Genomic DNA, 15,486 nt, shown 5'->3' on the forward strand with positions numbered 1-15,486 from the left:
AAACAACAAAACATTTTATGAAATTTGAGGTCCGTAGAAGCAGACAGCAATCCAACAATGAGAGAAGTAAATGCAAAATGGCAAATGGGATATATACCATTAAGAGAAAGTACATGATTTTACAGACTGATTATGTAAATCCCCTTCCTGAAATTCTCCTTTGAACCAGTCTTTTCATCTCATTGGTTCCCTTCTTAACTAATAAGTAAAATCATTGATATGTGTTTATTCTACTTTGCATAAGAATCTCGTGTTTTTTTAAACTGTTTGAAAAATAATAATAATAATTTATTTTTGAGACAGAGTCTCGATCTTTCGCTAGGCTGGAGTGTAGTGGCATGATCTCGACTTACCACAACCTCTGTCTCCCGGTTCAAGCGATTCTCCTGCCTCAGCCTCCGGAGTAGCTGGGACTAAAGGCACGCACCACCACGCCCAGCTAATTTTTTTTTTTTTTTTTAGTAGAGACGGGGTTTCACCTTATCGTCCAGACTGCTCTTCAAACTCCTAACCTCGTGATCCTCCCGTCTCGGCCTCCCAAAGTGCTAAAATTACAGGCTTGAGCCACTGCGCCCGGCCCTAATTTTTGTATTTTTAGTAGAGACAGCGTTTGGCCAGGCTAGTCTCGAAGTTCTCACCTCAGGTAATCCACCCTCCTCGGCCTCCCAAAGTGTTAGGATTATAGGCCTGAGCCACCGTGCCGGCCTATTTTTTATTTTTATTTATTTATTTATTTAGAGACGGAGTCTTGCTCTGTCGCCCAGGCTGGAGTGCAGTGGCCAGATCTCAGCTCACTGCAAGCTCCGCCTCCCGGGTTTACGCCATTCTCCTGCCTCAGCCTCCCGAGTAGCTGGGACTACAGGCGCCTGCCACCTCGCCCGGCTAGTTTTTTGTATTTTTTAGTAGAGACGGGGTTTCACCCTATTAGCCAGGATGGTCTCGATTTCCTGACCTCGTGATCCGCCGGTCTCGGCCTCCCAAAGTGCTGGGATTACAGGTTTGAGCCACCGCGCCCGGCCTATTTATTTATTTTAATAGAGACGCTAGTCTCAAATTCCCGAGCTCAAGTGATTCTCCTTTCTTAGCCTCCTAAAATGCTAGGATAACAGGCGTGGGCCACCGCGCCCGGCCAACAGTTATTAATATTATGATGATGAAATTTTAGGCACTTAGAACACTTTAGGCCAAAAACACTTTGGCTCGCTCAAAGGCATGCGCAAAAGCCAGGCCTGTACCTGGAGAAGTCAGGTGAGATGTTGCCACTCATTGTAATCCCTCCCCCTAGGACTCCGCCCCCGAGCCTGGGCCGCTGCCCTGGCCACACCGGGAAGCCTGGAGCTAGAAAGTGGGCCGTGCGCGTGACGGGCGCGCGTGATGCCGAGGGGGCAGGTCTGAGAAGCAGGATGCGTCGGGATTCGGCGGTCGGTTCCCGCGGAAGGGGCGGGCCAGGTTAGGGGGCGGGGCTTAATGGGAGCTGGTCTTAGGGCCGGGCTTCCGCGTGCCTTGGCCTGGCGGCGAGAGCGCGCGGCGGGGGCGTGCTCGGTGGGCGGGGCGGGGCCAGTCGGGGGCGGGGCGGCGCGCGGCCTAACGGCGGCGGCGGCGGCGGCGACAGCGGCGGTGGTAGTGGCTCGGCGGCTGCAGATCTCGCGGCGACGCCTGCGAGGGACCCCGGCCGCGGGTTGAGGCGGGCGGCGCCTGCGAGGGACCCGTGTCGCGGGTCGAGGCGGGCGGTGCGCGGTGGCGGCGCTCGGCGATGGTAGGCGTCCCTGGAGCGGCCGCCTTGCAGCGTAAGTGGGGCGTGAATTCGGGCGGCCGAGGGGGGCGTGTGAGGGCCTGCGGCTCCACAAGCGCGGTGATTCCGAGTGCCTCGGGCGCGAGGCCGGGAGTGGAAACTGAGGCCTGAAGCGGGGCGGCGGATCCAAGGTCATGCAGCGGGGCGGGCCTTCCCGGGCTCCTGAGGCCACCCCGTCGCTTCCTGCGCCGCCCGAAGAGCTCGGGGTTCACGGTGTGAGGGAAACTGGGGCCCTCGGCCTCGGAGCCTAGGTCGGGCCGGCGTCCATGGGACTTGCTGGCAGACCAGAATCATTTTGTTCTCCCGGCGCTGGGGCCATGAAGTCCGGCTCTTGAGGGAAATACTACACCTACCCGACGTTGAGGGTTGGAGGAGACGAGAATGGCCCCTCAGAGGGCCTGTTTGAGCGCAGGCTCAGGGGTTGGCTGCCTGGCTTTACATCCAGGCTTCCCCATTTGCAGGTAGTGACCTTGGCTCTCTCTCCCGGTGCCTCATTTCCCCCATCTGCAAAATGGGAGTGTGGAGCGGGTTCCCTCCCTCCCCCAGAGTTCTTGGATTTCGTGAAGCCAGTAAAACGCTTGACACCGACCCTGGCGCACACACAATTGTGAAAACTGTCATTATTGTAATCATCTTTTATTAATCTGATCTAGTGTGCACCGCACTCGGAGAATTCCGAAATTAGGCTCTAGCCGTGTATTTAAGATTTTATTTTGTTGTCTGTTAGTCCTGCTCCATGATCTAATTGTTATTCTTACTTCCATTTAGCCATTCCAGCATTTATCTAGTGTTCTTCGATGTGTGAGATCCTTGGGGGAAGGGTAGCTTCTCTGAATAAGAACAATAAAATTTTAATTGTTTGTCATTACTGTAATTATAATAGCCAACATGTTTTTGAGCACCATTTTGCTTTCTATTCACTTAATATTTATTAAATCATCTATTATAGTAAGTTTAAAAATACCATTCCAGGCCCTGGGAATACAACAATAAACAACATAGACCAAACTGGGGTTTTGAGTTTAGTTAGGAGAGGGGAGAGACATAGTAAATGAGGAAACAGATAAACATGTTTTGCATGTTTTTTTATTGTTTAATCTTAGTGACATCCTAAGTAAGACATTGTTTGAGGATGCCCATTTTGCAGAGGATGAAACTGAGCAACAGAAGATACTCTGAGTACTAGTCTCAGAGCTGATGTCCTTAAACACGTGAAAGGGAGGCTTTAAGCCTTTTTTTTTTTTTTGCACCCGTTAAATGTTGGATTGAAGATAGAAAAAGTAGATACACCCAGCTTACAGTTACTGCTTTTGATGGTTTGATCCATTCCTCATGAAATTTCCAACTAAAGAGGCAGATAGTGATTACACTTCTAGGCCTGCAAAGGTGCAGTGTCTCTGTAAAATGAAAGGACTTTTTTTTTTTTTTTTTGAGACGGAATCTTGCTCTGTCACCCAGACTGGAGTGCAGCGACGTGATCTTGGCTCACTGCAACCTCCTGGGTTCAAGCTATTCTTCTGTCTCAGCCTCCCAAGTAGCTGAGACTACAGGCGTGAGCCACCACACCCGTCCTAGGTATGTTTTATAACATACAAAAATAGACATTTTACAGAAGGATGAGCTGAACTAAATGGTAGTAGCAGTTCCAATATTGTCTTTCCACACCTATTGGTGAAATTTAACAATACCTCTTGGGGTGGAGATATTGATCTTGTAGTAGTACCTTCTCAATCCATTAGGTTTATTGCTCTGATGAAAATCTAGCTTATTCGGTAGAAGTAAAATGTAATGGCTAGGCACGGTGGCTCACGCCTGTAATCCCAGCATTTGGAAGGCCGAGGTGGGCAGATCGTCTGAGGTTAGGAGTTTGAGACCAGCCTGGCCAACATGGTGAAACCCCATCTCTACTAAAAATATAAAAAGAAGCTGGCTGTGGTGACGGTGGCCTGTAGTACCAGCTACTCAGGAGGCTGAGGCAGGAGAATTGCTTGAAGCCAGGAGGCAGAGGTGGCAGTGAGCTGAGATCCCACCATTGCACTCCAGCCTGGGCAATAAGAGCAAAACTCCATCTCAAAAAAAAAAAAAAAAAACATAAAAAACCCAGCCATGGTGACTCATGCCTGTAATCCCAGCACTTTGGGAGGCTGAGGTAGGCGGATCACAAGGTCAGGAGTTCAAGACCAGGCTGGCCAACATTGTGAAACCCCATCTCTACTAGAAATACAAAAAAATTAGCCAGGCGTGGTGGCGTGTTCCTGTAGTCCCAGCTACTTGGGAGGCTGAGGCAGGAGAATTGCTTGAAAGATACTGCGGAGGTTGCAGTACACCGAGGTCACGCCACTGCACTCCAGCCTGGGCAACGCAACAAGACTCTGTCTCAAAAAAAAAAAATAAAATGTAATGGTTAAAATTGAAATTCTAAACTTTTGAAATCTAATTCTGGAGTTGTGTTGAGGTTAAAATCCTGGGGACCAATCCTAACAAGTTTTGAGACTTTAGGCTCATTACTTAACCTTCTTGTGCACGTCATTTTCCTCATCTGAAAAATGGAGATAAAATTTCTACCCCATTTGCAGGTTTATTATGATGCTTAATATATGTTAATATATGTAAATTACTTAAAACCGTACTTGACACATTCTGTTCTGGTGGTTGTTAGTGGCTGAGGGCATACCATCTGACTTAAGGTCTCAGTCTAGGAGGGGCCCTGCACAAGTCAACAGGTAATGATAAAATGCTTTAAGTTCTTTAAGCATAAGGCTTTTGGGAAGGCAGAGGAGGCATAACGAATTGTTCCTTGAGAGTCCAGGTAAGGTCCAGCTAAGGGGGTGACATTTGAACCAGGCTTTAAAGGAGAAGGGAGGCTTTTCCCAGGAGGAGAAAGGGTGAACTCTACTGGCTGAAGGTAGTTGAGGGCTTGTTGAGTAGTTCATCAGATCTGGACCTACAGGGAACCTGATTGAAACTTGTATACCTTGTTAATAGTGAATTCTGGCTGGAGTTGTTCCTGGCAGGGGCCAGATGGCAAAGAAGCCTGTTCCAGAACTTTTCACAGTACCACAGGCCTTTCCTTTCTCTCTGTGGCATGTACCTCATTCTGCCTTCTTAGTTATCTAAGAATATAAGCTTCTGAATTATAAACTCCTTTTTTGTAATTTTATTTTGCCTAGCAAGGTAAGTGGGAATCTCATTAGTGTTGAGAAAGGTGTATAATCGTTGGACCTTCAAGCAAGTCTAAACAGTTACAAGTGGAATGGTAAATGACCATATTTACTAGTGAAAAACTCGGTTACAAATGACCATATTTACTAGTGAAAAACTCGGTTACAAATGTTTACAAATGTTTTGTAGTTACAAATGTTTTGTAGTTCGGTTACGTGTTTACAAAATGTTTTGTAGGACCTGTGCATTACTATTCAAAAGGGGTGAGAATGATCGTGTTGAGTATCCCTTTCCTTATCTGGCACTTAACCATTAGGATTACAGAAGAGATCGGAAAGTGCACCAGAAAGACTTATCTGACATTGAGTAGGTACATTTCGTTTGCTCTTCTAGGTCTCCTTTACATCTTTTCTCACCCTATCCTGTGCCCTGGGAAGCTGACTTACCTACATGGACTACATCAATGAGCTTCCTTCCCCTTTGAGGTTATGGCATTTGTTTTCCTGCCCCCGTCTTGTGGGTGTTGCCCTTAGCTGACTCTGTCCCTTGATTGAAGATCACTGCTCCTCTAAATGTGGTCCTCTCGGCCGGGTGCCGTGGCTCATGCCTGTAATCCCAGCACTTTGGGAGGCCGAGTCGGGCAGATCACCTGAGGTCGGTAGTTTGAGACCAGCCTGACCAAAATGGAGAAACCACGTCTCTACTAAAAATACAAAATTAGCGGGGCATGGTGGCGCATGCCTGTAGTCCCAGCTACTCAAGAGGCTGAGGCAGGAGAATTGCTTGAACCTGGGAGGCGGAGGTTACGGTGAGCAGATTTTGCGCCATTGCACTCCAGCTGGGAGTACAGGCGTGAGCCACCGCGCCCACCCCGGCCTAGTTTTCTTATATACAGATTCAGACAGCAGAGAGGTCGGCAGTGATGGTGGTGGCACTCAGCTGCAGTCCCAGTTACTTGGAAGGCTGAGGTGGGAGGATCACTTGAGCCCAAGTAGTGGAAGCTGCAGTGATAGCGCCACTGCACTCCAGCCTGGGTGACAGAGAGAGACCCTGTCTCAAAATAATAAAAAATAATGATGGCCAGGCGCAGTGGCTCACACCTGTAACCCCAGCACTTTGGGAGCCTTTTCCAAAGGCTTATTTGTAAATAAATATGTAAAATAGTTTACATATTTATGTAAAATAGTTTTTTATGTAAAATAGTATTTTTTTATTTATGTAAAATAGTTTACATGTGCGACGTGAGTTTGTACATGTGACAGACCCTGTTTCTGGATTTTATTAAGGCTGGTTAAGTAGCTTTTTGCTTCTGTCTCTGGTTTCTGTCCCTGGCCCCTTGAGGGCCTTGAGGCTATCTGAAATTTTAGGGGCTGGGGTACCATAACTTGAACTTTTTTTTTTTTTTTTTTTTTTTTTTTTTTTTTTTTTTTTTGAGACGGAGTCTCGCTCTGTAGCCCAGGCTGGAGTGCAGTGGCCGGATCTCAGCTCACTGCAAGCTCCGCCTCCCGGGTTTACGCCATTCTCCTGCCTCAGCCTCCCGAGTAGCTGGGACTACAGGCGCCCGCCAGGTCGCCCGGCTAGTTTTTTTTTGTATTTTTAGTAGAGACGGGGTTTCACCATGTTAGCCAGGATGGTCTTGATCTCCTGACCTCGTGATTCGCCCGTCTCGGCCTCCCAAAGTGCTGGGATTACAGGCTTGAGCCACCGCGCCCGGCCCATAACTTGAACTTTTGAAATGAGTCAATAAGCAGATATGTCAGCCTAGTATGAGGCGGGTGGATCATCTCAGGTCAGGAGTTCAAGGCCAGCCTGGCCAACATGGCAAAACCTCGTCTCTTCTAAAAATACAAAAACTAGCCAGGTGTGGTGGCGGGTGCCTATCATCCCAGCTACTCAGGAGGCTGAGGCAGGAGAATCCCTTAAACCCAGGGGGCGGAAGGTTATAGTGAGCTGAGATCACGCCACTTCATTCCAGCCTGAGCAAAAGAGTGAAATTCCGTCTAGAAAGAAAAAAATAATAATAAGCAGAGAGATTGACTTTAAGCTTGTTCTCAAGTGTTAAATGTTGTATAAATTATGTGAGTCTAGACTTTTAGGCAGGAAGAATGGTTTAAATGATAGTGCTTAATGAATGAGTGCAGCATTGAGATCAAGGTGAGTTAATTCACTAAGTTCACACCTCTTCCAGGGTAATGAAAATAGGAGGAAGAGGTGGGGAAGTAAGGTTTCTCACCTTCCAGTTTTGTTCTCGTTCCTTAGTTTTAGAGTATTGTTTTGAATCTCATAGAAAGTGACCATTCTTTTGTAAAGATTTACTTCAAATTCCTGAAAGCTTGGAGGCTAATGAGGAAGAATCACTCTAGTTATTGTTTACACTTTGGTAAGATTACCAAGGAAGGGGTCTCATAATGCTGTACTAATAGTTTACATGTGCGATGTGAACTAGTGTTTGTACATGTGACAGACCCTGTTTCTGGATTTTATTAAGGCTGGTTAAGTAGCTTTTTGCTTCTGTCTCTGGTTTCTGTCCCTGGCCCCTTGAGGGCCTTGAGGCTATCTGGAATTTTAGGGGCTGGGGTACCATAACTTGAACTTTTGAAATGAGTCAATAAGCAGATATGTCAGCCTAGTATGACTTTAAGTATAGTTGAATTCTTTTAGGAAAAAGTCTTAGCTGGATTTTCTGCTGGGCATTTTTTATGTATATCAATCATCTCATTTAATTATAGATCAAACTTAGAAGAGAGTATCTCTGTTTTAGTGATAAATCCTGGGTGACAGAGCGAGACTCCATCTCAGAAAAAATAAATAAAAAAGAAATGAGAGAATTTAATTGTCCAAGATCATACAGTTAATAAGTAGTAGATTCACTCTTCCTAACTAGTTTAATCTTGGTGTCAAGTTCATTCATTATACATTGAGTGTCCAAAAACCCATTTTTTTTTTTTTTTTTTGAGACAGTCTCTGTTGCCCAGGCTGAGTGCAGTGGTGTGATCTCGGCTCACTGAAACCTTCACCTCCCGGGTTCGAGCAGTTCTCTGCCTCAGCCTCCCGAGCAACTGGGACTACAGGCGCCTGCCACCATGCCTGGCTAATTTTTGCATTTTTAGTAAAGATGGGGTTTCACCATCTTGGCCAGGCTGGTCTTGAACTCCTGACCTTGTGATCTACCTGCCTCTGCCTCTCAAAGGGCTGGGATTACAGGCGTGAGCCACCACACCCAGCTAAAAACCCACTTTCTTTTTTAACCCTCTATCGCATGGCTTCTTTTTGCTAGACTAGGGGTTTTTAGACATGTGTTCTAGAGGAGCCCAGAGCTTGAGATATTTCGCATAATCTTTCTTCAACTTTCTTTCCCTAACAACTCTTACTTTAAAAAAGTCCAGGTTGGGTGCGGTGGCTCATGTCTGTAATTCAAGCACTTTGGGAGGCTGAGGATGGCGGATCAGCTGAGGTTGGGAGCTGGAGACCAGCCTGACCAACATGGAGAAACCCTGTCTCTAATAAAAATACAAAATTTGCCAGCCATGGTGACGCATGCCTGTAATCCCAGCTACTTGGGAGGCTGAGGTGGGAGAATCACTTGAACCTGGGAGGCAAAGGTTGTAGTGAGCCAAGATCCTGCCACTACACTCCAGCCTGGGCGACAGAGCAAGACTCTGTCTCAAAGAAAGTCCGAATAAGTGGGATATGATTTAAAGACAGCTATACGAGACTTTGTTCAGGGGTATCCTAAGTTGGCCTTAGAGATGAATTAAAAAAGGCAACAGAAACTCTCAGCAGTCTTTAACAATTCATCCCATATGTTTCCTGATCTTAGCAGTGAAGCAGATGATGGCAGTGAACATCAAAAGCCCAAGAAATGTCCATGCTAATTTTGCATGGCTCCATGAGGAGCTGTCAAATATGGATCATCAAATATAGTATAGACTATGCAATGAAGCTTTACTTTGCAATGTGGCTCTTTAAGGTTTGATTTTACCCTTCTATTTTGTGTTGTAATTAAACGCAGAAATCGAAATACAAATTCAGAATAACCCAGAGCTTGGTATCCTTCTGTCTGAATTTATAGCTTTGGAGTTGGCTAGACCTTTCAATCAAATTAGCTGATGGTGACAAATATGTAATCTGACCTCTGTAGCAGCTCCAGTGAAATGTTTTTTTTTTTTTTTTTTTTTTTTGAGACGGAGTCTTGCTCTGCCGCCCAGGCTGGAGTGCTGTGGCCAGCTCTCAGCTCACTGCAAGCTCCGCCTCCCAGGTTGACGCCATTCTCCTGTCTCAGCCTCCCGAGTAGCTGGGACTACAGGCGCCCGCCTCGTCGCCCGGCTGGGTTTTTGTATTTTTTAGTAGAGACGGGGTTTCACCGTATTAGCCAGGATGGTCTCGATCTCCTGACCTCGTGATCCGCCCGTCTCGGCCTCCCAAAGTGCTGGGATTACAGGCTTGAGCCACCGCGCCCGGCCTGAAATGTTAATATCAGGCGTAGCACAGCTCCCTTGATACACTACTTTGACTTTTTCCTCTCTTAAAAATGTTTCCCTTATTTCTTTGTTAATTTAGCCATCTCCATGCAGAGGTCATGCCTGTTTTTAATTTTTCAAAGCCACATGAGAACAGACATTTAAACAACACAGATTTATTCATTTTGGTCTTATATCCCTAGAGCTAAACTAACTTTATGTCTGGGACTAAAGGTAGAAGTAGCTGAGATGAGGGAAATTCAGAATGGTGAGGGAAAAGTGCCGGGAGAGGTGATGGTTTTAGCTCCTGCATTCCCCAGCCAATTGCTTAAATTAAGCTCCCCATTAATTTTCCCGTGCTAAGTTGGTCTGGCTAAGTAATTGAAGCTATATTCTTAGCCCTTCTTTTTATTTTTTATTTTTTTATTTTTATTATTTATTTATTTATTTATTTATTTATTTATTTTTTGAGGTGAAGTCTCGCTCTGTCGCCCGGACTGGAGTGCAGTGGCCGGATCTCAGCTCACCGCAAGCTCCGCCTTCCGGGTTTACGCCATTCTCCTCAGCCTCCCGAGTAGCTGGGACTACAGGCGCCTGCCACCTCGCCCGGCTAGTTTTTGTATTTTTGGTAGAGACGGGGTTTCACCGTGTTAGCCAGGATGGTCTCGATCTCCTGACCTCGTGATCCGCCTCCCAAAGTCGGCCTCCCAAAGTGCTGGGATTACAGGCTTGAGCCACCGTGCCCGGCCTATTTTTTATTTTTTATTTTTTATTTATTTATTTATTTATTTTTATTTTTTATTTTTTTTGAGACAGAGTCTCACTCTGTCGCCAGGCTGGAGTGCAGTGGTGTGATCTCGGCTCACTACAACCTCCGACTCCCTGGTTTAAGTGATTCTCCTCCTGCAGCCTCCTCAGTACTTGGGATTACAGACACGTGCCACCACACCCAGCTAATTTTTGTATTTTTAGTAGAGACGGGTTTCACTATGTTGGCCAGGATGGTCTTGATTTCCTGACCTTGTGATATGCCTGCCTTAGCTTCCCAAAGTGCTTGAATTACAGGCGTGAGCCACTGCGGCCGGCCAGCCCTTAAATATATGACATCTATAAATATAATACTACAAGGTGCTTTAGAAAAACAGACATGGCCGGGCGCGGTGGCTCAAGCCTGTAATCCCAGCACTTTGGGAGGCCGAGACGGCGGATCACGAGGTCAGGAGATCGAGACCATCCTGGCCAACATGGTGAAACCCCGTCTCTACTAAAAATACAAAAAACTAGCCGGGCGAGATGGCGGGCGCCTGTAGTCCCAGCTACGCGGGAGGCTGAGGCAGGAGAATGGCGTGAACCCGGGAGGCGGAGCTTGCAGTGAGCTGAGTTCCGGCCACTGCACTCCAGCCCCGGCGACAGAGTGAGACTCCGTCTCAAAAAAAAAAAAAAAAAAAAAAAAAAAAAAAGAAAAACAGACATATTCAAGGATCCTCCTGCCTCAGGCTCCCAAGTAGATGGGACCAGAGGTACGTGCCACCATGCTCTACTAAACATAAAGTTTTTTTTTTGTTTGTTTGTTTGGTTTTTGTTTTTGTTTTTTTTTTTTTGAGATGGAGTCTCGCTCTGTCGCCCAGGCTATAGTGCAGTGGCACTATCTTGGCTCACTGCAACCTCCACCTCCCAGATTAAAGTGATTCTTCTGCCTCAGCCTCCCAAGTAGCTGGGACTACAGGCGCGTGCTACCGCACCCGGCTAATTTTTTGTATTTTTAGTGAAGATGGGGTTTCACCATGTTAGCCAGGACGATCTTGATCTCCTGACCTCGTGATCTGCCCGCCTCAGCCTCCCAAAGTGCTGGGATTATAGGCGTGAGCCACCACGCCCGGCCCGTTTGGTTTTTTTTTGAGACGGAGTTTCACTCTGTCACCCAGGCTGGAGTGCAGTGGCACGATCACAGTTCACTGCAACCTCTGCCTCTCAGGTTCAAGTGATTCTACTGCTGCAGCCTCCCCAGTAGCTCGGATTACAGGCATGTACCACCACACCCGGCTAATTTTTAGTATTTTTGGTAGAGATGGGGTTTCACCATGTTGGCCAGGCTGGTCTGGAACTCCTGACCTCAGGTGATTCGCCTGTGTCAGCCTCGCAAAGTGCTGGGATTACAGGCATGAGCCACTGTGCCTGACCTAATTATAAAATTTTATTTAATTTTTTATTTTGTAGAAATGGGTCTCACTTTGTTGCCCAGGCTGATCTCAAACTCCTGGGCTCAAGTTATTCTCCCATCTCAAGCTCCGAAAGTACTGGGATCACAGGCGGGAGCCACTTTATGGGGCAGTAGCTGGGATTATAGACACATGTCAGCTAATTTTTGTTGTTGTTTCTATCCTTCCTTGCTTATTAGTTAATATTCTTTTGCAGAACATTTTCTTATCTTTATATATATTAATATGGATTTATGGATTCTTATTTTAATAATCTGTTACTGTCATTATTTGTTGTGTTCACATTGTTCAGATTTGGCCAGTGAGATCCCCTTCAAGCTGGCGTTTGTATCATTTTGACACGTTTCCACATTTTTTAACTGCTTTTGTTGACACACAAAAAAGGTGTTGGCCGGGCGCGGTGGCTCAAGCCTGTAATCCCAGCACTTTGGGAGGCCGAGATGGGCGGATCACGAGGTCCAGAGATCGAGACCATCCTGGCTAACACGGTGAAACCCCGTCTCTACTAAAAAATACAAAAAACTAGCCGGGCGACGTGGCAGGCGCCTGTAGTCCCAGCTACTCGGGAGGCTGAGGCAGGAGAACGGCGTAAACCTGGGAGTCGGAGCTTATAGTGAGCTGAGATCCGGCCACTGCACTCCAGCCTGGGAGAGAGAGCTTGACTCCGTCTCAAAAAAAAAAAAAAAAAAAAAAAAAAGGTGTTGTAGGCTTAGCTTCTGCTCTTCTTACCCTCTTCTTGGAATTGGCCATTTCTCCAAACTGTTTCTCTCCTAATTCCTTTCAGTGGAGAAAATTATTTAGAAATCAAAATTTGGGTGCTGTGTGTGCTCATTGCTATTGGAGTATTTTTTTTTTTTTTTTTTGAGACAGAGTCTCACTCTGTCGCCCGGGCTGGAGTGCAGTGGCGGGATCTCAGCTCACTGCAAGCTCCGCCTCCTGGGTTTACGTCATTCTCCTGCCTCAGCCTCTGGAGTAGCTGGGACTACAGGCGCCCGCCACCTCGCCCGGCTAGTTTTTTGTATTTTTTTTAGTAGAGACGGGGTTTCACCGTGTTAGCCAGGATGGTCTCGATCTCCTGACCTCGTGATCCGTGATCCGCCTCCCAAAGTTGGCCTCCCAAAGTGCTGGGATTACAGGCTTGAGCCACTGTGCCCGGCCTGGAGTATTGTTTTTTAGAACCTCTGAATGGACAGAGCTAGGAAATACATACACACACGTACATATACACACATATCAAAATATATATATCTAAATTTCTTTCTTTTTTTTTTTGTTTTGAGACACAGTCTCACCCTGTCGCCCAGGCTGGAGTACAGTGGCGCAATCTCGGCTCACTGCAACCTCCGCCTCTCGGGATCAAGCGATTCTGCTGCCTCAGTCTCCTGACTAGCAGGGATTACAGGCGCCTGCCTCCAGGCCCAGCTAATTTTTGTATTTTTGTTAGAGACAGGGTTTCACCATGTTGACCAGGCTGGTCTCGAACTCCTGACCTCGTGATCCACCCGCCTTGGCCTCCCAAAGTGCTGGGATTACAGGTGTGAGCCCCCCGCGTGGCAAATTTATTTCTATTGTAACTATAATAGAAACCATGAGTTCATACTAATACCTTTAATTCTGGTCCAATACCACAAAGTTCATTTAGGGAGAAAGTCGTTTGTAACCCTTTCTCTTTTTTTTTCCTTTTTTTTTTGTGACAGAGTCTTGCTCCGTCACCCAGGCTGGAGTGCAGTGGCTTGATCTCAGCTCACTGCAACATCCACCTCCTGGGTTTAAGTGATTCTCCTGCCTCAGCCTCCCGAATAGCTGGGACTTTAGGCGCATACCACCATGTCTGGCTAAGTTTTGTGTTTTTAGTAGAGACGGGGTTTCGCCATATTGGCCAGGCTGGTCTTGAACTCCTGACCTCGTGATCCACCCTCCTCGCCCTCCCAAAGTGCTGGGATTATAGGCGTGAGCCACCGCATCTGGCCATTTTGTATGTATTTTTAGGAAAAATTTTATTGTATAAAACTAGATACAGTGAAAAATACTCATTTTGTATGATTTATTTATCTCTTTTTCTTGATGCTTCTGTCTTGGCAGAGTCTTCTAACTTGAAATTCTTTTTTTTTTTTTTTTTTGCTCTGTTGCCCAGGCTGGAGTGCAGTGGTGCGATCTCAGCTCACTGCAAGCTCCGCCTCCCTGGTTCCCGCCATTCTCCTGCCTCAGCCTCCGGAGTAGCTGGGAGTACAGGTGCTGCCGCCACACCCGGCTAGATTTTTTTTTTTTTTTTTTTTTTGTATTTTTAGTAGAGACGGGGTTTCACCGTGTTAGCCAGGATGGTCTCGATCTCCTGACCTCATGATCCACCCGCCTCGGCCTCCCAAAGTGCTGGGATTACAGGCTTGAGCCACCGCGCCCGGCCAACTTGAAATTCTTTTTAAATTTTTTGTTTGTGACAGGGTCTTACTATGTTGCCCAGGCTGGTCTCCAACTCCTGGCCCAAGCGAACCTCCTGCCTCGATCTTGCAAAGTACTGGGATTCAGGCATATGCCACTGTGCGTGGCTGAGTGTAATTTATATACAATCAAATTTACTTTTTTTTTCTTTTTTTTGGTCACTGGGTAGAGGAAAAAACTTGCTCTTTCTCAGGGCATAGTTCTATTAGTTTTAAATTATTAGTATGCAGTTGTAATCATCAATCAATCCAGATAGAGATAATTTTCATTCTTGCCATAAGTTTTCTCACACCTCTTTCTTCTTACCTAGCCCTTGGAAGCTACTAGTTTATACTGGATTTTGTCACTCATAGTTTTTTGGGGGCTTTTGTTTATTTGTTTCTCTACTTATTCCTTTCTGTAATGTCATATACATAGAATCATACAGTATGTAACCTTTGTGTCTGATGTGTTTCACTTACCATAATGCATTTGAGATTCATCCACATTGTGTCATGTATCTATAGGTTATTCCTTTTTATTGTTGAGTAACATTATGTTATGTTCACCAGCTGATGGACATTTGAATTTTTTCCCATTTTGATGATTATGAATAAAGCTTTAAATATTCATGTACAGTTCTGCATGTGGACATATGTTTTTATCTCTCTTAGATAAATACCTAGGCATGGGATTGCTGGGTTCTATGGTAATTTCATATTTAACATTTTTTTTTTAAGATGGAGTCTTGCTCTGTCACTTAGGTTGGAATGCAGTGGCGTGGCTCACCGCAACCTCTGCCTCCTGAGCAAATTCTCCTGCCTCAGCCTACTGAGTAGCTGGGATTACAGGTGTGCACCACCACCTGTGGCTAATTTTTGTATTTTTAGTAGAGATGGGGTTTCACCATATTGGTCAGCCTGGTCTCGAACTCCTGACCTCAGGTAATTCACCCATCTTGGCCTCCAAAAGTGCTGGGATTAAAGGTGTGAGGCACCACGCCCGACCTATACTTAACTTTTTTAGAAACTGCCAAAGTGTTTTCCAAAATGGTTATACCGTACCATTTTGCATTTCCACCAGTAATGTATGACAGTTTCACTTGCTTGTTGGTTATTTTTGTTTTGTTTTGTTTTAGAATTAATTATTAAGGAAGCATTGTATCTGGGCGAAGTCAATTTTGGTCATCTGATTTCTGCAGTGAAAGGAATACTCTCTGTTACTTGCTTTAGAAGAATGTAGAGTCCCTTGCTATTTATACTCTGTTGGGGTTAGTGCAGTTCTTATTTATACATCATTTGCAGAAATAATAGTAACTACCGTTTGTGTATCAGAACAATTTTCACATATCTAATTTTTTTTTTTTGAGACGGAGTCTTGCTCAGTCGCCAAGGCTAGAGTGCGGTGGCGCGATCTCGGCTCACTGCAAGCTCCG

General features: G+C 46.0%; 1 protein-coding gene across 1 annotated transcript in view; it reads left to right on the plus strand.

The window, feature by feature from the left end:
* The first annotated feature begins 1,569 nt into the window (after positions 1 to 1,569).
* CBFA2T2 (CBFA2/RUNX1 partner transcriptional co-repressor 2) overlaps positions 1,570 to 15,486 on the plus strand; it is a 159,351-nt gene continuing 145,434 nt past the window's right edge. The window contains 1 exon segment of the mRNA XM_010360587.2: positions 1,570 to 1,787. Within this exon segment, the coding sequence (XP_010358889.1) occupies positions 1,754 to 1,787 (34 nt within the window). The 5' untranslated portion in view covers positions 1,570 to 1,753.

Source organism: Rhinopithecus roxellana, chromosome 13, assembly GCF_007565055.1.
Source record: "Rhinopithecus roxellana isolate Shanxi Qingling chromosome 13, ASM756505v1, whole genome shotgun sequence".
Lineage (NCBI taxonomy): Eukaryota > Metazoa > Chordata > Mammalia > Primates > Cercopithecidae > Rhinopithecus > Rhinopithecus roxellana.